This window comes from Hypomesus nipponensis, chromosome 24 (assembly GCF_054491055.1).
Source record: "Hypomesus nipponensis isolate SF chromosome 24, ASM5449105v1, whole genome shotgun sequence".
Classification (NCBI taxonomy): Eukaryota; Metazoa; Chordata; class Actinopteri; order Osmeriformes; family Osmeridae; genus Hypomesus; species Hypomesus nipponensis.
Window position 1 is genome coordinate 8965718 of NC_140384.1, and position 22992 is coordinate 8988709.

The 22992-nt window shown below is 47.1% G+C and overlaps 2 protein-coding genes across 3 annotated transcripts; one reads left to right on the forward strand and one right to left on the reverse strand.

Annotated features, from left to right (window-relative positions):
• Positions 1 to 6452: 6452 nt before the first annotated feature.
• Positions 6453 to 7943, forward strand: pierce1 (piercer of microtubule wall 1). Its single transcript, XM_084690619.1, has 3 exons — positions 6453 to 6682; positions 6911 to 6989; positions 7600 to 7943. Exons 1-3 carry the CDS (start codon positions 6552 to 6554, stop codon positions 7786 to 7788), a joined length of 399 nt encoding a protein of 132 aa, XP_084546745.1. The 5' UTR covers positions 6453 to 6551; the 3' UTR covers positions 7789 to 7943.
• A 4193-nt stretch (positions 7944 to 12136) lies between these two features.
• LOC146233107 (noelin-like) lies at positions 12137 to 22541 on the reverse strand. Of its 2 annotated transcripts, none has more exons than XM_084690302.1 (6): positions 22145 to 22541; positions 18320 to 18469; positions 17812 to 17967; positions 16145 to 16364; positions 13822 to 13928; positions 12137 to 13580 (listed from the first exon to the last, which is right to left on the reverse strand). In XM_084690302.1, the coding sequence occupies exons 1-6, from the start codon at positions 22208 to 22210 to the stop codon at positions 12906 to 12908; spliced, it is 1374 nt and encodes a 457-aa protein (XP_084546428.1). In that variant the 5' UTR covers positions 22211 to 22541; the 3' UTR covers positions 12137 to 12905. The 2 variants fall into 2 exon arrangements, with proteins under 2 accessions (XP_084546428.1, XP_084546427.1); XM_084690301.1 differs by lacking the exon at positions 22145 to 22541 and adding an exon at positions 20033 to 20370.
• Between the last annotated feature and the right edge of the window lie 451 nt (positions 22542 to 22992).

The following is a 22992-nucleotide window of genomic DNA, read 5'->3' on the forward strand; positions in this document are numbered from 1 at the left end:
GCTCTACGTTTACAGGGGGGAGGGATGGGGGGGAGGGGTGATGGGAGGGGAGGGGGGGGGGGGCTGGAGGGGATTTTTTATTTATGTCACCCTAACGAATCCCCCCTTCCCTCCAGCCCCCTATTACTGCCCCATCTTCCTTCCATTCATTTATCCATATATTTATCCATATCAGTTTATTTAGCATGTTTTAGCGGTTAGTCAGTGAAACCAGAGCAGGCCGAGACCAAGAGGATGCTGGGTAATATGCTAATAACAACATGAACACGCTGTTAGGGAGCCAAAAAGCAGGAAGCAAGAGTAAACGGCTAACTTGGGTAAAACAACGTATTCATGTCATACAATCACATAACAGCATGTCATCATATCAAGTAATCTATAATGATTTCCCTTGAATTTAGGTTATTATTTTGAAAGGTTAGCAGGCTAGCTCATCGACAGTTTCCTTTGGAACACTTCTACCCTCTGATTGGCTGTTGAGTGACGATAGCCGCACCCTTTAACCTTTGACCCCTGATCTGTGTCAGACAGGCATCCTTTCTTTTAACTCTGTGCTTGATTGTTCTTGTCTGGTACATTTGAACTCATAACCAAGAATGAACCCCTCCTCCCCTCCTCTCCTCCCCTCCCCCTCCCTCCCTCCCTCCCTCCCCCAATTCTGGTGCTCAAATCCAATCCAAGCAGGAGGAGATTTTTCAAGGTTTTTCAAACCCCGTTTTGGACGCAGGTCTGCTTTGTATGCCACGATGACCTTTGACCCCCCAGGATGTTAGTGTCATGGAATGTCATGGAGACTCTCCCTGTCTTAACACCCCATCTCTAACACGTCTGGTCTGATGTCTTGTCTGTTTATTTGTTTTGTTCGTTTTGTTTTGTTTTGTTTTGTTACAGATCCCTAGCTGCTGGCATGGTGGAGACAGGGGAACAGCCTTCTGGGTAAACTCTAGTCAGGCAGACCAGAGAGAGAGGATGGGGGCAAGGCAGACCAATTCACACACACACACACACACACACACACACGAATGACCACGTCCGTCTCTAGCCACCCTCCTCCTCCAGTGTGCTGTGCTCCTCTTTGACTGGAGACGAGGTGTTGTGTTGTGTGTGTTGCCGTAGTGTGTCATGTGTGTGTGTGTGTGTCTTGATGGCTGCTCCCTCGTTGTTGTCCTGTACAAGACTCCCTCGGTGGCTTCTGCAGTCCAAGGGTAGTTTTAAACACGCACACACACACACTTTTGTTATAATCCACCATGGCAATCTCTATAAAAACTACAAATACCAGTGACATGCATAATGTCTATGTATTGTCGCTCACATATCCGTTTTGGTTTGAAACCGTCATTGCACATGTTTGTCCATGTTCAAGCACCAGTTTGACTACGTTGCCAGATAACTGTTGACCCAGCACTAACAGTCGATCACAGATCTTTCTCCTCACTCGTTTGCTCTGGTCTTTTGCCTAGCAACATGCCCGTAAGCGTCAGACAACTCCTCTCTCTGGCTCTACCCATCAAGGCAGTAACCCTGGTGATTGTTTCACAGCTCTCTCTCTCTCTCTCTCTCTCTCTGTCTCTCTCTGTTTGGTGTAGTGGTGGTTGCTGCTGTTGGGTTGGCAGTGATGTTTTTGGGCGTGCATGCAGGCCCTGTCTCTTACCTCCGCCTGAAGCTGTCTGTCTGTCGGTCTGTCTGTGTCTCTGTGTCACCATCCCCTGTCTGTCTGTCGGTCTGTCCACTCCTGACCTCTCTTGCGTTACAGTAACTCATCACCTGTGATCTTCTGTCTTTGGTTTCTCTACCGTACTGGCGCCTGACTGTGCTTTCTATGATTTGAACACTTCTCTTATTCTGTTCGGTTGGTTGGTGCATGTGCCCTCCTCTCTCCTCCTCCTCCTCCTCCTCTTCCTCATCCTCTCTGCCTGACAAGGAATAAACTGACGTGTTCTCAATATGTAAACAACGTTAGATTTGTGTTGAAATGTGGATCTACTCTTGAAGCTGCTTAGGAAAAGAGATGACCAGCCGTTTATAGTGACCAGAGAAGAATAACCTGTTATGTCCATTGATAAAGAAACACATATTACTACTGAACTCAAAGTCTCAGTGTATTCTGTGAGTATTTTGTGCTTTGAAATCACTGCGTACTATTTCCCAGACTGCTTCCTGTATGATGTAAATATCTGAGGTAAATGATAGGTCTGTCTCTTGACTATGGGTGGTAACCATGTAACTCTACTATTACTATGGTGTGTGATACGTGATACATATGCTCAAGCTAGGAAACCCTTAGTTTATTTAATTTTGTTGCTTTTTTTAAATAGTAAAATAATGCTTGTTTTTATTTATTTGGGGGAAGAGGATGCCTGGTTGATGTTGGTCAGGTTGGGACTGTTCTTCTGGGAAGGTGTGTGGGGGGCGGGTTGATCTGAAAACGAAAAAATGTTGGAGTTTTAAAAATAAACGAAAAAATTGAAGTGATGAAAAATAAGTGTGTGTGTGTCATGACCAACCCGAGGGAGGGAGGGAGGGAGGGAGGGAGGGAGGGAGGGAGGGAGGGAGGGAGGGAGGGAGGGAGGGAGGGAGGGAGGGAGGGAGGGAGGGAGGGAGGGAGGGAGGGAGGGAGGGAGGGAGGGAGGGAGGGAGGGAAAATGCTGCAGTAGGAGAGTTTGATGGGAATCCTTTAGCGTGAAATTTCAAACAAAGTGAATAACTTTCATTGTGCAAACATGAATCATGTTTCATCACGCATTACTTACACAATACAAACATTCTCTGAAGGTTTCTCTCACAGTGTGTTCCAGAATACACCTCAGAGACAACATCTGTGGGACATTAGGTCATGTGACAGGAAACGGTGACATAACACAACACAACCATCCAGCAGTATCGAGTATGGCCTTCTCTCAGGTAACAGATATAGTTCCCTGAAGATGAGCTTCCTGTTTATTCTTCTTCTGCACATTTGAACCCCAACCTCAGCTCCCCACCTGGCCAGCCAGCAGCTCCTGGACCAGCCTCGTTAGTGAGCCTAGCGGCTGTGAAGCAGAGCTGATGACCCCAGAAGCAGCACCAGCACCCAGGGCGAGGGACGGGGTCAGACCTGCCCTGTAGACCATACAGCTGCTGTGATGTTGCTGAGTCCTCATGGAGGACCCATGGGCTGTCTTGCACACTGTACTGTCCTGCTCCACAGCCGTAGATGCTGTGTGTGAGCAGTGTGTGAGTGTGTGTGCGTGTGTGTGTGCGTGTGTGTGTGTGTGTGCAAAAATTAAGAAAAATCTTGACTTAAATTCCCGTTCATCTCTCGAGGAAGTAAGGTGTGCCCCACAGTCTACACAGTCACAAGTCACACACATACAAGCAGTCGCACAGTTAGCTGTACACGTACACTCTAACAGCACCTACAAAGAAAAAAAACAATAGATTTTTGTTAGAGGCCAAACCAGACAGAGCTTTTAATATACTAGTTATTATAGGTCAGCATTAGGAATGTGCTTCCACCATTTGTCCTGTGTGTGAGTGTTTGAGTGTGTGTCTGAGTGTGTGTGTGAGTGAGTGTGTGTGTGAGTGTGTGTGTGCGTGTGTCAGAGGGTGTGTGTGTGTGTTAAGCTCTGTGATTTCTCCTGCCTCGGCCGTCTGTGAATGGCCATCGCAGAGGGCTGACGCAGGTCCGTTTCCTGTCCGATTGTTCGAACCCTCCTATCGCCATCCTGCAGACACTTCCTACATCCTGTCACACAGGAAACGCTGTGCTGCTGTTTTTCACGGGGCCTCCAGATTTAACCCGGCTCGCAATGGGGGGGGGCGGGGACTGCTCCGAGATGGGGGGAGGGAAGGGCTCTCCGAAGAATAACCACATTCCTCGGCGATGTCGATGGGTTTAATCATAAACACGCTCATAAGCACTTCATCATCATCATCAACTTGTTTTTGTGTGTTCTCAGTAATACTCATGGACGGCAGGTGACCCATATTGATGGGAGCTGTGTCAGGTGAGGTTTTCTCTTCCCCAGGTAGGCAGGAGGGTGACCCCCCCCCCGCCCCCGCCCCCGCCCTCAATCTACAGTAATCACTCCATCCCCCGAAATAGAGCAAAACCTTTGAATGGCACACCCTCTCCGCCTCCCCACTTAAGGTAGAAAGACAGCTGGATAGGTGAGAGCATTATCTGCATGGTTGTCGCTGGTTCAGCGGTGGGCTGCCACTGTAAAAGCAGTGATTTCTTCACAGGAAAAGGAAGGGAGGTTAGAAACAAACACTTTGTCCTCCATTTTTGAGTTCTTTCCTACTACTAAGCCTACGTTCCACTCTCCCCGCTCGATCTCTTCCTGTCTGTTGTTACTTAATGCCTGGAACACTTTCCCCCACATTTGATTTATCGCTTCATACACGTTTACTGCCTGATCTAGGGCTCACTCATAGCTAGGAGGTGTCTCGTAACCATGGGTAAGAAGTTACTGTTTGACTGTTTTTCACAAAGCTTACAGACTGGTTAAGGGTTGCAACGTTGACCTTTAGAGCTTGAACTAACTGTTTCAAACTGACTTGTACGAGTTTCAAACGGACTGGTATGAGGTGGTTAACCGCCTGTCTCAAGGGTTACCGCCTGGTACAAGGCTACCATCTGTCAGAACTCAAGCAAGAGCTCATCTCTGAAGATGTCACCCAGCAGGCATCCTGGTCCCTCCTCACGACCCTTTTATCAGTCGCTAACACACACAGGAAGACCTGTCAGAGAACGAGCGTCCACTTCCTGTTCCCCTGCCTCCACAGGAAGCTGCAGGATAAAAGGATACTTCCAGGGCGGGACGGAATGCAGCATTCCTCCTCCCCAGCCTGTAAGCAGGCAGAGCAGGGAGACCTCAGAACGGAGAACCTTCTCTGAGGGACACACGCGCTTCTAGAGTCCTGGGAGACTCTGCTGACCCATTCTAGAATCCTGGAAGAAGAACTTTCTGCAAACAGTGAGTTCTACAAGGGGATTGGACCCAGAAACAGAGCATTATCCTGTAAGTATGTAGGCTATGGGACCCATCAACAACGAGCTTTGATTCTTCCCTCAAGGATTCCTGATTATCACTTTGGAAGTTGGGATTTCACAGCCTGTACCTTCCTACATGTTGTTAACTTTGATTTGAAGTTGTTGACGTTTATGTCACTTTTTTTGATAACCAGTTTCTATAGGAAAAGATTTCATGAGATGTTACACTAAAACAATGGACATTTAGAAGAATGTGTAATTGATCTGGAAATGTGTAAGATGTGTATCTTTAACTGAATGTTCATCTTCTAAGATTCTAGCTCTCTCTTTATCTTACCCAGCATAGGATGATAAATGACCACTAATACAATCATATGCTCCAGCCGACCTGCCGGCAATTTAATCCAGGAGAAGCACCACCCTAGAACCTCTCATACAGCCGTCCTAATGCAGACAGCACCCTCTGCAGGTCAGCCAGGATGGTGCACATCTTTAGTGACTCAAACGACTCCTAATTCGTTTGTCTCCAGTGTAGAATTCTAAACTACCGCCAGTGTCTCTGGTTAACGTGAGAAGTAACTGTTCCTGTGACCTCATGCGGCTTTCTGGGGTTCCCTGCAGTGTAATCAGTACCAGCCAGTAACAGAAGTGAGTCTTCCTGCAAGCCTGCGTGCTAAGTCAGCCTCACGCTGAATCACAGCACAGGCTCTGAAACGCCTCCTTGCTTTCTGCCACAGTAAAATACTTGAGTTGAATATTCATTTTAATGATGCCTTAATTTTTTTAAATGGATGAAAATGTTTTACATTTGCATTTACCTGCATTTTTAGCTTTTTTATTTCATTCATGTAGCCTATTGGGAGGGAGGCCTGCCGGATGTTATAAGTCTACATAGGCAAGTTATGACTTCTTCTTACAACACCACTCCTGCAGTCTACCTTCCGTCTCTGCACATCCTCATGTGTGAGGAAGACGACAGCGCAAAGACAGGAGGAGAGCGTTGCCTGCTTCACGGTTCATTATTACTTTTGGTACGCGCTGGGACAGCGTCAAACTCGTACCGTGAGTAATAATGCTCTGTGGCTGGAGCCGTCTTCACTTGGGAGTCATCAAAGAGTCATCTGGGAATCGTTCACCAGGAGGCCCGTTGGATGAAACAGGAAGTCACTTGAGATTCTGAATACAAGTCCGAGTATGATTTAGTTTGAATGTTCATGTGTTGTTCCTGAGTTTGTAGAAATGTTATGAATTTTATCACACTGCAGAATACCGTGTTTTGTTTGCATCGTAACAAAATAATATGTTTGAGAGGTGCATGGTAATAAATGTTATTCCGATTATCTGTGTATACTATATAACAATAGCAAAATAAAACATGTTCATAAATTGTATGTGTCCGAGACTAATTTATTTCACATTTGAATGTCTAGTTTGCTGATGTGGCTGCAAAATCTATTATCTGAATGACGTCACGTCGTTGGTAACGGTAGTGTTTGTAGTAACCACATTCCATTGAACGCGACTGGCAGCTCGGTCAATTATTGTATTTGTGTTTTTTAAACGTCTTAAAATTATGGACACGCAGAACGACGTGGAAAGTCATCAGATTCCTTCTGAGGAAACTCGGAAAACCAGTGATTTTTACAGAGTTAACCCAAATCTTCCCACGCGGTTCAACAATCCTGACTGTTTTCATGGTTACAGGTGAGTCGGCGAGGTCTCAAACAATACCGGAAACGTTATCAACTTTCTTGCAAACTTTCGGAAAAAAACAGCCCATTACAGTAGGCCTGTGTGCGTGGACACAGTGTTTTTGCGTGATTGTGTGTGTGTGTGTGTGTGTGTGTATGTTTGTGTCTGTACGAAACTAAGAAAGTGTTCACATTTCCCACAAGATGGTCAAGTAGCCTAACGAGTCAACTACTGTTTCAGTAAGAAGACCATCCATCCGTTATATCAAACATCCAACCAAATCTACGGAAGCAAGAGGCCTACTGTCCACGAAATGCCGGTAAACTAATAGGCTAAGCTACTCAAGACGCTACTAATATAGTAACAAATGCATAGGTATAGCCTACATCATGTACAAAGTTGTATACACTTTTTGAAAACGGCAAATCTGTCCCTCACAGTTTAAATTAAGAAAATCATATTTATCGGCCGCATCCCATTAAAAAAGCTGTTTCTTTATCTTTTAAAGAATAAATACACCGATCAGCCATCACATTATTACCCCAGAATAATGTGCTCTGCCACAAACCATAAATGGTTCAGGAATGGTTTTAGCATCACAACGAGTTCAAGGTGTTGACTTGGCCTCCAAATTCCCCAGATCTCAATCCAGTTGAGCATCTATGGGATGTGCTGGACAAACAAGTCTGATCCATAGAGGCCCCACCTCACAACTTACAGGACTTAAAGGATCTGCTGCTAACGTCTCTTGGTGTCAGAGACCACAGCTTCAGAGGTCTAGTAGAGTCCATGCCTCGACTGGTCAGGGCTGTTTTGGCGGCAAAAGCAGGTGGTCATAATAGTATAGCTGATCGGTCTATACATACAGCGGTAAATCAGGAATGGAAAAATCACAAAAAATAAATAAAAATGGCTCCTTCTCCATCCAGACGAGGTTTCACGGGGCTTTCAGGAAGTTCTCGGATCACATGCAGAAGAGTGGAATGTTCCGGGACAACGGCTTCAACACCTCACCGGAGAAGAGTCGCGTGGTTGGCCCTGACAACGTCGCCATTTTCCACGACAGGCTGAACTTCCAGCACTGCTTCAAGACCCAGGCGACCGGACCCACTGTCTGAGGAGCCTGCAGCCTGTAGCCTGCAGCCTGCAGCCTGTAGCCTGCAGCCTGTAGCCTGCAGCCTGTAGTCTGTAGCCTGCCTGCTCTATGTCTAGAATCTCTTTTTGTATTTCAATGTGATTGACTGTTCCCATTTGATTAAAACATCTTCTGTAATCGGGCACTGTTGTTTCAGACCTTGTCATTCTCTGTGTTTAAACGCTTCATATAGAGGGTCCATGATTTTCATTAGGCTACTTTGTCATTCAATTGCAAATATGTTATAATTTCAGTGTTAACATACAGTGATTGTGAAACCTTGTGTAGTCTACCTTGTGACTATACTGGTATCTAAGCATGGCAGATTCTTAAGGTCCTGACTGGTGTTGGTCACCAGGTGGTGCTACAACAACAGATTTCAGAGCAGTGTGGCCTCAGTACTAGCAGAGACTGGAGAGATGCGGCTCTAGCAACAATCAAGAGCCTCTCTTTCTCTTTCCCTCCCTCTGTCCCTTTCTCACACTTTCTATTTCTCTCCTTCATCTCATTCTCACCCACTCACAGTCTCACACCTCTGTTTGTGCAACACAGGAAGATAATTTTGACGCTTTGGTATTCCATCAGACATCCCATCTTGGGTTCTCGCCGTCCTCAAGGTTCCAGTGAACCTCCACACGTTCCCTATGCAGGGTAACTAGGTCAGCTTGACAACACACACTTCTCCAAATATTGTCTTGCAGCGGTTGCGGTTGCTAGGAAACTGTTTAACCCAAGGCAGGAGTCCCTGATGCAAGGCTTCATATGATCTGGTTGTTAGAGGGATATGATATACTGTACATGGTGTGTGCGTGTGTGAGAGGAAGAGAGAGACAGTTCAGTACTGAGGTAGATGGACAGTTGGCTTGTCCCCCTCGCTGCGATGATCTGAAACGTCTCAGAGCCCACTCCCACCCCCTCACACACACCACCCCTCTGCCCCCCACTCCCACTAATACTCCCCTCCCCCCAGCTCTGGGAATTAGTGAAAACAACACACATGCCAATCTGTTCCACTAAAAACAAAACTGAACGATTTGTATTTATAGCCAGTGTTCATAAACAACTACAGAGGACTGTGTGATAGGTTTGGCAGGACTGCTCTGTGCGTACGGCCTCTTAAACCCACTCTTTCTAATATCACCTTTGAGTGAGAATGAGATGTATAGAATCTAGCCCCTGCTAGAACAGTCAATGCATCTGTGTTTTACATTTACAATTTGCAATGTATTAATTTAGCAGACGTTTTAATCCAAAGCAACATACAAATTACAAATAGTGCATATGAGGTATTTGTAGGTCGCTTTGGATTAAAACGTCTGCTAAATTATTATATATATATAATATAACTATTATATATAAAGTAGTACAGCAGAAGATCAATGATCATAAGTGCAGAGTTTTAACAGTATTCCAGTGGTCAGAGTCAAGGAGTGGTATGTTTTTACCAGCCACAGCGCACAGTGACCACATCTCAGCTACGAGGCTCTGTGAAACCTTTTTAACCCAGTGCTCATCTGCAGTGTTCTGAAGAGAACTTGAGAATCCTCAGAGTGTCTGTCTTCACTCAGTGTTCTGGAAGCTTCCCAGTTCCTCCTGAAAACCTGTTAAATATTCATGACCCTGGTTCCGCCCTACAGGCATTGCGAAGCCAAACGTGAATCTCAGAGGGAGAGGAATGCAGGGTAGGAAGACATGCTGGAGAGAAGTTTTAGGTTGTTATAAATGAGCAGTTTTATTCTGTTAATTTCTTGACAGTGTGGAAGAAATGGATCTGTATTAGTCGTACACGCACACAAACTCACACACACAGGCACACACACATATAGTCTCTCTCTCACACACAAACACTAACATCCTCAAACAAACCAAATCTCTGGAAATATTTGGTTTACATTAATATTTAACTTCTCATTATTCATAAGCTCTCCTTTGGGCTATGTGGCTGTATATTATCTTTCTTGTTGACATGGTTTATGTTCAGATGGTTGATGACTGTGATGAGGTCATTTCCTGCCCCCCCGCCAGGTCTACAGGCTGGACCCCGCAGGGCGCCAGGGGCCGAGGATGGACATATGGTGAGCAGGGAGCTATACACGACCCTCTCAGCGTCACGTTGGCATGGTGACAGACTTCCCAGTTCCTCTTCTGCCCCTCTGCCTCTCTCTCTAGTCTGGCTGAGCTGGTCTCTCCAAGTGTAGGTATCTTTCTAGGAAAGCAAAGCTGTTCTGTCCTATAGTATAGATATCGCTCTAGTAAGGATAAACTGGTCTCTATTTAAGTATAGATATCTACCATATCTACTAAGATGGTCTCTCCTCTTCAGTGTAGAGCTCTCAGGCAAAGATGGTCTCTCCTATCACATGGGTTTGTCTTTCCAACTGTGTAGATCAAGCAGATTATGCTGCTCTCCCAGGTAGCAGAGGATCAAACAGGACTTATTCTTTTCAGCTGTCACCTGCTTCCTCTAACACAGGAAATCAGTGTGACTCCGCACAGATGGGCTGCCCATTCAAACAGTACACCACGGCTTCAACAAGAGTGAATGTGTGTGTGAATGTGTGTGAGTGAATGTGTGTGTGAATGTGTGTGTGTGTGAATGTGTGTGTGTGAATGTGTGTGTGTGAATGTGTGTGAGTGACAAGCCCCAGGGTGGGTCTTCTAACTGCAGTCTGATCTTCTCCACAAGCGTGGAGGACTCCACACCCGCTGACGCAATGGCGATGGGAGTGATGAAGTAAGGAGGGGGTAAAGGGGCTGAAGGGAGGCACGGGGTGGATAGGGAGGGGAGGAGGTGAGGAATAGGAGGAGGGGAGGAGGTGAGGAATAGGAGGAGGGGAGGAGGTGAGGAATAGGAGGAGGGGAGGAGGTGAGGAATAGGAGGAGGGGAGGAGGGGATGAAAAGGCGATGAGGGGTGAGGTACAATGAGGAGGGGTGGGCGGGGAGAGGAGGTGTAAATAGCATCAGCAGCAGATGCTCTCTCTGTGAGACCCATTATCAGAGGTGTGGAAGATGCAGCTCAGAGGTCCCAGTCACAGAAACAGCCTCCCATATGTTGCCACGCCAACACGTGACCTGGTTACCTGCCATCAGGACCACGGCGAGGCAGAACTGGTCAGTACCGGTCAAAACAGGGCAGGACTCACCAACTCATCATCGGATACAGAAATAATCACCTGACTCCAAAAGTGTACTGAGCACTGGTGGACATCTATATCTTTATTTAAGACATGAGGCAAAAGGACATGGAATATTAAATAACCCCAAGCATACAGGCCACACGCTCGTAAAAGAAAGATTGTGTTTATTATTATGAATGTTATTGCAGATACAACACAGTTTGCAAGCAAGACAGAATAAAAATGTCTTTAGCCTCTCTCTGAAAGGCAGACAGACAGACAGACAGACTGTGGTGTCTGAACGAAGAGTATAAAACAGCCCATAGATACATCTCCACCTGTTGGGTACATTGTCAGGTACATTCTCTTTTGATTCACAGAGCTTTTCAGTCAGACTGACCTATATGGGCAAGAGAGAGAGAGAGAGACAGGTGTTTTGAGGAAAGTACAGTGCTCTCTACAGAGACACAGACAGGCTAAAAGCTATCAGCAGGCCAGCAGAGTAGCTGTCAAACACCAGGCCCGGGACAAAACGTACTTGAAATCCATTCCTGTGTCGCGCTCGCTTGAGCATGTCTGGGGAAATGAAGCCAACAAAATGAAGAAGCCAGGACATTTGGCGTTCCAGCTGGGAGCAAACGATCCAGGACGTGAAGGGATTTCAACTACTATTTGACGTGGCTCTGTTGAACACTAACTATAAAGACAGGGCAACCTAGACTAGACCATGACAAACTAGTAGACCCCACCCCCCACCCCCGGCTACACCCTCTACACTACACTAGTCCCCGACTAACCAGAACACACCCCGAGAAAATAAAAAAAGTTATTGAAAAAAGAACGCTCATGCAAAAAAACGAGTAGAAAAAAAGAAAGATTAACTCCACACGAGTACAATCACAGACGCAACTAGGCGGCGGCCAACAGTCTTCGCCTTGATCTCCTTATTAGCTGTTCCCAGATACAACGAACGTGTGAGTGCACTGCATGCATTTGTCTGCATTTGCTATGTGTGGCTATGTGTCTGTGTGTGTGCATGTGTATCTGTGTGTGTGTGTGTGTGTGTTACTAATACATAGTTGGACAGGAGATGTGACTCTGCAGTGCATCTCCCCCTCACCCTCCCCCTCTCCATCCCCTTCCCCCTCTCCTTCCCCCTCTCCCTCCCCCATCCCCCTCTCCTTTCCCCATCCCCTTTTCCCTCCCTAGCCTCGGTCCAGACGAAGACCAAAGACCACACCAAATGAGGAGGCCAGAACTTTTGTCTATTCCTAAAGTTAATCAATCCTAAACTAAAACACAGTAAGCTGCAAAAGTTCTCTGTCATGAAAAAAAAAGAGTCAGAGTAGGTAATTCCATAGAAACACAATCATTGAGAGACTCGTACTAAGTCATCTAAAACGAATAAATGCCTGCTCATACGCTCTGTTTAAGATATTCTCTATACGTGACATATCGATAGATACTTTATTACTGTTATCATGTAACATAGGCTGTTTGTTTATGTGGCTCCACTATCAGATGTCTGTGTGTCTTTGTGTGAGAGTGCGTGGGTGTGTATGTGTCTGTATTTGCGTGTGTAAGTGTGTGTGTGTGTAAGTGTGTGTGTGTGTGTCCAGCATGGAGCTTCCTTGGCCAGAGTAACTCACACCTGGAGGCAGAGCCAAAAGGGGTGGGTCTCAATTGTCAACAGACAGTCCTTCCCATCGTCTCCTTGTCCCCGCCCCTCCGGCCCGTGAGAGCCCGATGACCAAACCAGGAAGGAGACAGGAAGAGGAAGCATCAGCGACGGTATTGAAAAGAACCCACGGAGGCTCCGCCCCCTGGCGCGGGCGTGTCTCGGCGGACGGGGGAACGTAGAAAGACGGAACGCGTCGAGACGTCTGCGTTTTTTTCTCGCCACGTCGGCTTGCGGGCCTCCGTCGACCAATCGGACGCTTCCGTCTGTGGACGTTTCCCCGTCCCGGCAGTGAGGGCGTCGGTCTACTGTGCCTCGCCGCGTATGAGGTGGAAGAGCGTGACGTTGTAGAGCACCTGGTGCCCGTTGTTCCAGGCGTAGAGGGTGCGGTCGCGAGGGTTGTAGTCCAGCATTGATATGTGCGAGTACCTGTTCTGGAACGGAATGTCCATGTACTCGTAGGTGGAGGAGTTGGTGGAGTAGGCGTAGTACACCTTGGTGCCCCCGGAGTAACCGTTGGTGACGTACAGCGTCCCGCAGATCATGAAGGCCTCGCCGGCGCTCCTCTTCGGGTGGTTGGTGGTCCACGATTGGACGATCTGGAGCGAGTTGGGGTTCAGCTTGCTGATCACGATGTTCCCCGCGTTCTGATTGGTGGCATAGACGGCCCAGAGCCCTCCTTCGTCCACCATGAGGTCGATGTCCGAGTGACCGCCCCAGGAGTAGTGGTACATGTTGTTGTAGCCGGCGTAGTCCAGCTGGCGAGAACGGCTGATGACTGATGTCTTGAAGTCGAACTTGATGATGGTGTGGCTCTGGAACTTGTTGAAGTAGATGGAGCCGTTGTAGACCACCTGTCCGGTACCGGACCACGGGTGGGGCAGCCGGTGGGACGTGAAGTTGTCTGAGTTCATGAAGTCATACATGGAGCTGTACTCGCGTACAAAGCGGTTGTTGTGGTAACCGTCCATGTACCACACCTGTAGGTTTGTTTGTGTGCGGTAGACACAGACAGAGGAAGAGAGAGAGGGAGGTAGAGAGAGAGAGAAGTGGAGAGAGGTGGAGAGAGAGAGAGGTAGAGAGAGATGGAGAGAAAGAGAGAGAGAGGAAGAAAAATCAAAACGTGACCCTTGTCCATTTTGGTTAACAGACATGTGTGCAGATGTGTGTGTCTGTATGTGTGTGTGTGTGTGTGTGTGTGTGAGAGCATGCCCTACGTACCCTGGTGTCGTCTTCTGGGGCAAGAGGGTCCGTCATCCAGGAGCCGAACCGTGACCCTGACGTCTTGATGGTGATTGGCTCGCTAATCCCTGTCAGTTTTCCACATGCTGCAACAGCCAGAGACCAAATCTAACTCACCATTCATGACATATGTGTGGGTGTGCATGTGTGTGTGCGTGTGTGTGCATGTATGCGTGTGTGTGTGTCCCTGCGTGTCAAGTTGGAATCAGAGGTGTCCCAGTTGAAGGACTCCTAGCTACAGCATTCTCCTTTTAACCTCCTGAATAAATGATCGCAGGCATGAATAATACACAGAGCTCCTTCAACTTTTATATGAATGCTCTCCTTCTCTCGCATCCATCCTCCCATCCCCTCATCCCTCCATCCTCTCACCCTTTCAGCTCTTAATACCCTCATCCCTCCATCCTCTCACCCCTCCGTCCCTCCATTCTGTCACCCCTCCATCCTCTCACCCCTCTATCCTTTCATCCTCTCACTCCTCCATCCCCTCATCCCTCCATCCTCAATCCCTCCACACTCTAGAGTCCAGCCATTACATCCCACCTCCCAGACTGTACTGAGTGTTCGGCCAGTCTGCTGGAGGTCTGACCAACGTAACGTCTGCGGTCCCCGCGGACGTCTTGAAGACACACAGCCAAGCCACCGGGCGCCACGCCCCTGTGACCTGCTCAGCCTCCTGGGAGCTCTGAACGCCACAAGGACACAACGTCCCTTCTGCCATGTGACAGGAAATGCATCACAGACAGGTGGGGAATGAGCCTCACAGTAGCTGTCTGTGTGTGCATGTGTGTGTAGGGGTGTGTGTGAGAGAGTGAGTAGGTGTGTGTGTGAGAGTGGGGGGTGAATGTGTGAGAATGAATGTGGGATGTGTGGGTGAGTCAGTGAGTGAGTGAGTCAGTGAGTGAGTATCTGTGTGTGTGTGTGTGTTTGAGTGTGTGTGTCATGTAGAGTTGGCTTCCCTGTGGATAACTGTCAACAACCCCTTCATGAAACTCAGGGATTACAGCAGAGGGGCAATTCTGGGGGAAATCTGCGGGATGCCATAATCCTGTGGACTATTTTTAGTCATAAATTGAAGCTCCAGTTGTGGTTGCCAAACCTTTAATCTCAACGCTCATTTCTGAGAGGTCAATCAGAACGGACACATGGAGTATACATAATGAGATAACATTATCAGAACGTAATCCCAGTCAATTGATGATAAACTACAATCCCAGAGTGACAAGGTAGCCTTCGATTGCACCCAGCAATATCTAGCAGTTCATTCCTCTGTTAAATAAATCTGTGTATAGTAGGAGGTGTTCTTTGTCTTCCACACTGTATGTACGCCCTAAGATAAATTCATCAGATTTGTTGTTGTTGTTGCTAATAACAAAATAATATATAGTAAATATGTTGCTATTGTTTATTCTGTTGTGATAAGTATATCATAATTCAGCAATAATGTTGTGTTTAAGGTAAAGTAGCCTATTTAACCTACATAGTATGTTTTCAATTTGTTGGTTTTATAGTAATGTCTATAATTATTAACAGCGCATGTGCGTTAGTAATGGTAATAGAATATCGGTAAAAGGTTTTAGCGTTCAAGGAAGCTAACGTTGTTCCGTTGTTCCGTCGTGTATAATATTTTAAATGTAGGTAAATTTGGCTTAAACAATTTAGTTTTTTTCTGTGGTATAGTTGTGTAACCAAGAAAACGATTGATGTGACAAATTATGTTGGACGACAACTTGTATTTGACAAGATACCGAGTTGCTAATAAACTCACCGCTCACCTTGCGCCTTATGGTGAGTACCCTCTTAGTTGTTATGACTACAATGGCAACTCTGAGGATATGTACAAGCAACCGAAGTAACTGAGGAAAGGACAAGATTCCACAACATTTATGTGCAATTTTGTCTGCATTTCACAGTGTGCTCTGTTTACACTAAATTGTTATATTTTACTTAATAATTAAATTCCTTTCAGAGGTTTATGTTGAAATTATGTTGTTGCTGTCTGAGTTCCCAAACAAATATCGTTGTATCGTAGGCTATACAGTTACTATAAAGTATTTACCGATTGGTCACTATATCAAAAAAGCTCCGTTCAAAGTGCTATGGCTGGATCACTCAGCATGGCTGCAAGTCAACTGAATATAGAACAGGGAATATGCACACATTTCTCTTAAGTTTGCTCTTTTGTACTACAAGAGAAAGACTGTGTGGTCGACGTGTGTGTATATGTGTTCCATGAGTGTGTGTTCCACATGTGTGTGTGTGTGTATTCCCGGTGTATTCCACGTGTCATCTCTGAGCCTACCTAATTTTTGCATGCATGCCCTCAGTCTGTTCTCCAGACTAGTGACTCTGGAGTGTAGCTCGTCGTAGTCGTAGGTGCCGACCTCCTCCTGCAGGGCACCCAGAAGCCCCGTCACATTCTGGACCTCCTCCTTAAACTGCACAACCAACTGGGCATCCGCTTTGTACTCCTCCAGCACTGGGATCAACGGCCTAATCTCCTCCATTTTGGCTTTTATGGCCTGCAGGGTCAAAATAGGCTGGTTCAGTCATACTGTAGATATATAATATACATATATAAATATGTATATGCACGCAGGAGAGCAGAGTAGGTATGGTAGTTGAAGCACACCTGTCTGTCCCTACATTGATCCTGGCCTGTCTGTCTGCCTGTCTGCCTGTCTGCCTGTCTGCCTGTCGGTCGGTCGGTCTGTCTGTCTGTCTGTCTGTCTGTCTGTCTGTCTGTCTGTCTGTCTGTCTGTCTGTCTGTCTGTCTGTCTGTCTGTCTGCCTGGGTGGGTGGGTTTGTATGGAGTGAGCCTAGCGGCTTACAGAACCACAGACACAGAGGCCCCAGCACACCAGCACTTTAAAGCTTTTTATTTCAACCTTCAAGATGCAGGTTACATGCTTCATGTCACATACATCGTTTCCGTGGTCGTCAGGGTGTATATGCAGACGGGACTGATGGAGGCGGGGGTGAGAACAGAATCAGAGAAAGAGGAAAACTCTGGAGTGAAGTGACATGCAGACAGAGAGACAGAGAGAGAGGGAGAGAGAGAGGGAGGGAGAGAGAGGGAGAGACAGAGGGAGAGAGAGAGAGAGGGGAAGGGGGAAAGACAGAGAGAAAGAGAGAGAGAGAGAGAGAGAGGGAGGGAGAGGGAGAGAGAGGGGGAGAGAGAGAGAGGGAGAGGGAGAGGGAGAGAAGGTGTTTGTGGGGGTCTAAGGGTGAGAGAAGTGCTAAGGCAACTGAAGTGCGAGGTGTGATATTCAGGGTGTGGGGCATGATATTCAGGGTGCGGGGCGTGATATTCAGGGTGCGGGGCGTGACTGGGTAGCTGACCCTCTTCAGTCTGTGGCTTTGTTAACCCTTCCTAACGTTAGCCCTGCAAGCAAGAAGACGAGACACCGTTGAGCGTTACCTGACTCTCACCTGTCTACACACACACATGCAGGCACGCCACATACACACCCACCACACACATACACACCCACAACACGCACACATACACACCTACCACACACATACACACCGCACGCACACACACACACACCCAGCCACCACACACACATACACACCCACCACATACACACCACACGCACACATACACACCCACCACACACAAATACACATCACATGCACACACACACACCCACCCGCACACAGACACACACACACATGAAATGCTTGGATCACCATAATCATGTCTATAAATGGGTATACTGTATTACTGCATACTCATTCACTGACAATGCACATGGTTTTCTACTGAGTCAAGTCATTTCAACCTGTCACTGAAAATACTTCCTGTCAATTTGGTCGGTTTCCTTCTTGTGTTGCGGCTACACTGCGCCAAGCTCTAAGACACACTCTGACATTCCTACCATCTACAGACAGAGTGTGGTAAAACAGGCCAGCAGGATCCAGTAGAGGCCCTCACAGAGTGGAGGTGTCCAGCAGAGCTCCTACCTTGAACTGTCTGGCCACGTTCTGCTTGTGGTTCTCCTCCACCTGTCTGAACTTGGTCTCCAGCCCCTTGAGTTGCAGCTCCATCCTCTCCACGTACTGCAGGTCCCTCTGGGTCCTCTGGTCCAGGACCTGGATGGACTGGGTCATATTCTGGACCTGGGAGGGGCAGGGAAGAGGTTTTTTTTGTTTGGATGAGGACAGTTTGTTCGGTTGTTTCTCTGGGTTGTTTGTTGATTGGTTTGCCGTTAGCGATGGGCTCATGCTACAGACACTTCCTGTGCTCAAAAACACTGGGTATAGTGTGTATGAGTTATTGCCCTTGGATACGTTTTCTTCCCCAGATACTAGAAATACTATATATTACAGGTGCTTGAGGTTAAGGCTTCCATAGTTGTTGTAGAGGTTCTGGAACTAAGTCATGGAGATGTTTCTAGTGATGCTGGAGTTTGGTAGCTGGTTGGGTTTCCTATTGGTCGGTGGTGTTGGTATGGCGACGCGGTGAGCTCACCTTCTCCAGGAGCTGGCGGAGCTGTTTGGTGCGTGCATCCCGAGAGCACATGCTCTGCTGGGGCGCCACCACCGTGCACACGCACCGGCCCTCCGTGTCCTGGGCCGAGCTGTACACCTGCCACGACTCCTCCGGATTGGCCGGCAGCACCTGGAACAGGAAGAGAGACGGCACAAGTGTGAACGGACGGGGAGACGGGCGGAGAGACAGACGGGTAGGCTGGCGGAGAGACAGACGGGTAGGCTGGCGGAGAGACAGACGGGTAGGCTGGCGGGGAGACAGACGGGTAGGCTGGCGGAGAGACAGACGGGTAGGCTGGCGGAGAGACAGACGGGTAGGCTGGCGGAGAGACAGACGGGTAGGCTGGCGGAGAGACTAGGAGGTCTGCAGGCTGGCAGACAGACATGTACGAAGCCGGTATGGAGACCGGTCTTTTGGATAGACAGCTGACAGACAGACAGACAGACAGACAGACAGACAGAGAGGCGGGTAGGCAGACACACGTGGAGGATGAACCAGCTGACCGGATGTTGTTTCTGACAGTTGGATAGGTAGTGGGAGGTGGGTGTGTGAGATGGATACAAATCTAATGGTGAGTCTAACTGGGTACACGATTGATTATGTTTCTGATTGGGGGGGTTTGAATCTCTCAGGCTGTGATTGGGTAGTAGTTGACTGGGTGGTTGGTTCCCTGCCTGATTCTGATTGGATGGGTGGAGGTTTGAGCGAGCAGCCAGTTGGAGTCTGAATCCCTCTCCCAATGGGGGTTACGTAACATAAACCACTCCAAGATGACGAGCCCTGCTTACGTCACCACCCATCTGTGGTGGGCCCTCACTGTGCGCTCTCCCTAATCTAAAATAATCTGATCGTTTGAAACACGAATGAAAAGATCAAAAGACAATGCACATATTTGTATATTGCTTTAACGAGTAGTTACAGAATGTTGGGTGAACTCCTGATCTTGTTGTCCTGTAATCTTGGTTTTGATCCATCTGATCTTAGAGGATAAAGCACTACTATATAGCTGGCTATAGCTGTGTGTTGGAGTGTCAGACTGCAGGTCAAGAGGCTGAAGGTTCAGTTTCCCCCGTCTGTTGCTTTCGACAGAAGCGTCTTCTGTGTGACTGTGTTATGACCAGCACATTCACACAGAAGCGTCTTCTGTGTGACTGTGTTATGACCAGCACAGTCACACAGAAGCGTCTTCTGTGTGACTGTGTTATGACCAGCACAGTCAAACAGACTTCAGAGCTCAGGGCAGGAGTGTGTCAGGGAACCATAGGATTGAAACACAGCCAATCACACAGCTAGGATTTGTCCATTTTCTAGAGGTGGTTCTCCCTATTGTTCAATTAGTTCATTCAACAAATAATAGAGAGTAGAGAGGGAGAGTAGAGAGAGAGCAACTTTAATTATAGTAGTAGCCTAAGAAGAAGTGTATATTAATCTTGTATTCATACAATGATTACTCGTTTCATTCTCATAGGAAGAAGTAATACTACTTTAGTGATTTGTTTAGATGGGCAGGGATTCCACCTTCTAACCATCATGTGATCATTGAGAGTATGCTGTATTGGCTGTTAAATTCTGTTAAGATATTAATCACACTCTTAATTCTGATCTCTGATCATCTCCGTTTCACAAGCAGCAAACGAAACACTCAGATAATGGCATTCTTATTGATAACGTTATTAGCTGTCAGTCACTCACTCCGGTGATTCTATCCGGTATTCCCGGTGGCGCCACCGAGAGCTTTGTGATGTTGAGTCCCACCAGGCCCGGTAACGTTTGCGACATCCAGTTGGTTATCATAGCCATGGTGCTGAGCACCACTCCAATCTTCAACATAGGCACCGACATCTCTGCTCTCTTTACGCGTTAAAATCCTCATAGTACACTTAAGTGTGACGGGCAAACCGGGTGATTCGCAAAGCTGGTTATTTTGTGCACCGATGGGGCCGCGGCAGCGTGGAGATTTTGATTTGCCATATTCGGTAGCCCGGCGAAGGGTCTCCTAACCTTAAAGCCGAAGATGATGATCCAATGCGGCTGAAGACAGTGAACCACTGCGCTCTAAATTTCACTCGGGATCAAAATACGAGAAGATTCAATTGACTCTCATTCGCTGTGCTCCTCCGCCACGCCCCGCCCACCGGCGCACAGAGTGACAGAAAACACTACAGTGATGCGGCCACGGCAGAAGTGGCCAGTAAGCCTCGGTCGGTTACATTTGAAGTGTCATTCATGAAACTCCAATTGGTCATAATCTCTCACTATAATGGTCGTTTTACGCATGGATCCTGCTATACCTAAGACGGCGTTATAATTGGCCAGGTGACATGTTTCTCGAGAGTTTCAAATAGTAAAACAAGCTACCAGATGCTGCATGTCTCAATTGTCTAATTTCTACATTTTTTATTTTGCCAACCGATTGCAAAGTTTTGCTTTAGTTTCACAGTTTCAAGGTGTTTTACGCACGTTCCAACCTCTGTGGACCGCAGCAGGTAGGCTACAACCACCGAGTTAGTATTATCATGTATTAAGGGCAGTTGTGCCACCTAGCGTCTGAAACGGATATTACACGCCATGCGAGCTAATGTCTCTAGAACAAAAAACGGCCTATTTATAGTGTCTTTCCGTGAATAGAGAGACATTAGTTCTGTATGGCAAGGCATTTGAAGCAGTGCACTCTGCCGCTCCTAAGTGATGCATACCAGGACTTCCGCATAAATACACAACAGGCATACTGGTTCCATTATTGATGAACTGCTAAGAAAAAAAGATTTCACAGTTTCACTGTGGATGAATAAATAAAACGATCAAATTAAAGTTATGGATGGATCACTCATTAGGGTAACACAAAGTAGCCCACGATTCACTTCAAATCGTCCGTGTGTGAGAGAGTTTTATCAAAATACAGTAACCACTTACAATAAAATGAGGCTTCGCAGCAGTGCCCAGCAGAGGGCGCTATGTTACTGAGTGTGTGCAAGGTTACAATCTTGCAAAAGCACCAGTTAAAAGGTATCATGTAAATTAATAATTCATTTGAAAGAAAAGGGAACTGATGATTGGGAAAAGGGACACAAAGTTGAGGGCAGGTGGGTGTAGGGTCACAGGACATGAGTAGACTGAACTCAAGCCCTGACTACACAAACACAAAAAATTTGAAGACAAGAGGTGAATGACTTCATAATCAATTGCTGCCGATAACCAGCATGTTAAATAACATTCTCATTTGAGTTTTACCTGCGGGGGTTTTATACGTGTAAAAGTAAGACTATTGTGGTGGCCTTAAGGTTAACTTCCTTCAGAGAAATTATTAAACCATAGGCAATATGGGTTTATTTAGAAGACAAGCCTTTTTTCACTCTCAGCATTTGCCACACATAATGTAATCAGATGAGTAGCTGTGGATGGAAATATTGTATGGATTTAGTTATAAGCAAATGTCTGTTGCCTACTTACGGTAAGAAATTAATTCAACTAATTAATTTCAATCGTAGACACATACTGATAGGCACATAGCCTACGTAAAGGGATTCTTCTCCCTTTTGTCATGTAAAATAATCTAGCCAACAGTAAAAAACTAACTGACTTTGGGGTTTATCTACAGCCTATGTGGTCACTACAGTTGATACGCTGTGAGTTATCATTTCTGCCGGGAGGACGTCTGGCCGTAGGATATTATTGCCGCATCATAATCCGTAGCTGGCGCTGTAGTCTCACTCTTGTACTGATATGGCTAATCTGTGGGATAACACGCTACTCCGGGCTCTGAGTAGTGGAACTGGGGTAAAATGGCGTTTATTAAAAACCTACTTGGGTGAGTTCGGTGCCCATCAGGATGAGGAGGCTGAGAGTGAGGATCTTGCTGGTCGGTTGCATCTCGGTCCGGTGCTCTCACATGTAGATAGTCTGTTTCTCGCCACAGAATTCTCCTCTTCTTCGCGCCCTCTTCGTCCTGTAATCGTCCTCGCGGCGCTCAGCAGAAAAACATAAAAGGTAAATAATAAGGTGGTGTGTGAGGAACCGTCAGCGCATCTTTATCGCATCTTGGCTTGTGCTGAAGAACCTTCCCTCTCTCTGCCGCTCAGATTCAGCCGCCTCTGACGCGGGCGTGATCAGCGGTTAACATGAAGCAGTCCCGTACACCGACTCCAGCTATGGTCAGAAGTTGGCACCTTTCAACAAGGTCAGGGGTTGTGCGCGCGAGCGAGGTAAATTCGGGGAATTGGCGGAGCTGAGCTGTCCGTGGTGCTGAAACCGGATATTGAGCGTAGCGGGGCGAGAATCTGGAGGAATACGGGGCGGGGTTGGAAGCCAAGGGAGGATATAGTGGGCTCGGGGAAAAGGCGCGCGATGGGTGTTCTGTTACCAAACCATCTTGCTATTTAAGCAATGACTCGCCTAGTGGTTGGGAAGGACACAATAAGCTATCAAGATAGCTCCATATCAAACGGCTTTAAACTAATAACGTTCTTGATGTGGCGTATCTGTTAAGGACTGCTACACACACACTAACACACGGAAATGTTGTATTCCAGCTGCTTTCTCACATGATCAATAGCCAACAATCAGGTTGTTCTGCTGCTGTTTTCCTTCGGGATCGATACGGCTCTGAATGATCGGGCTGCCGGCACGGGATCAATGCCCTGGCCCGCAGCCGT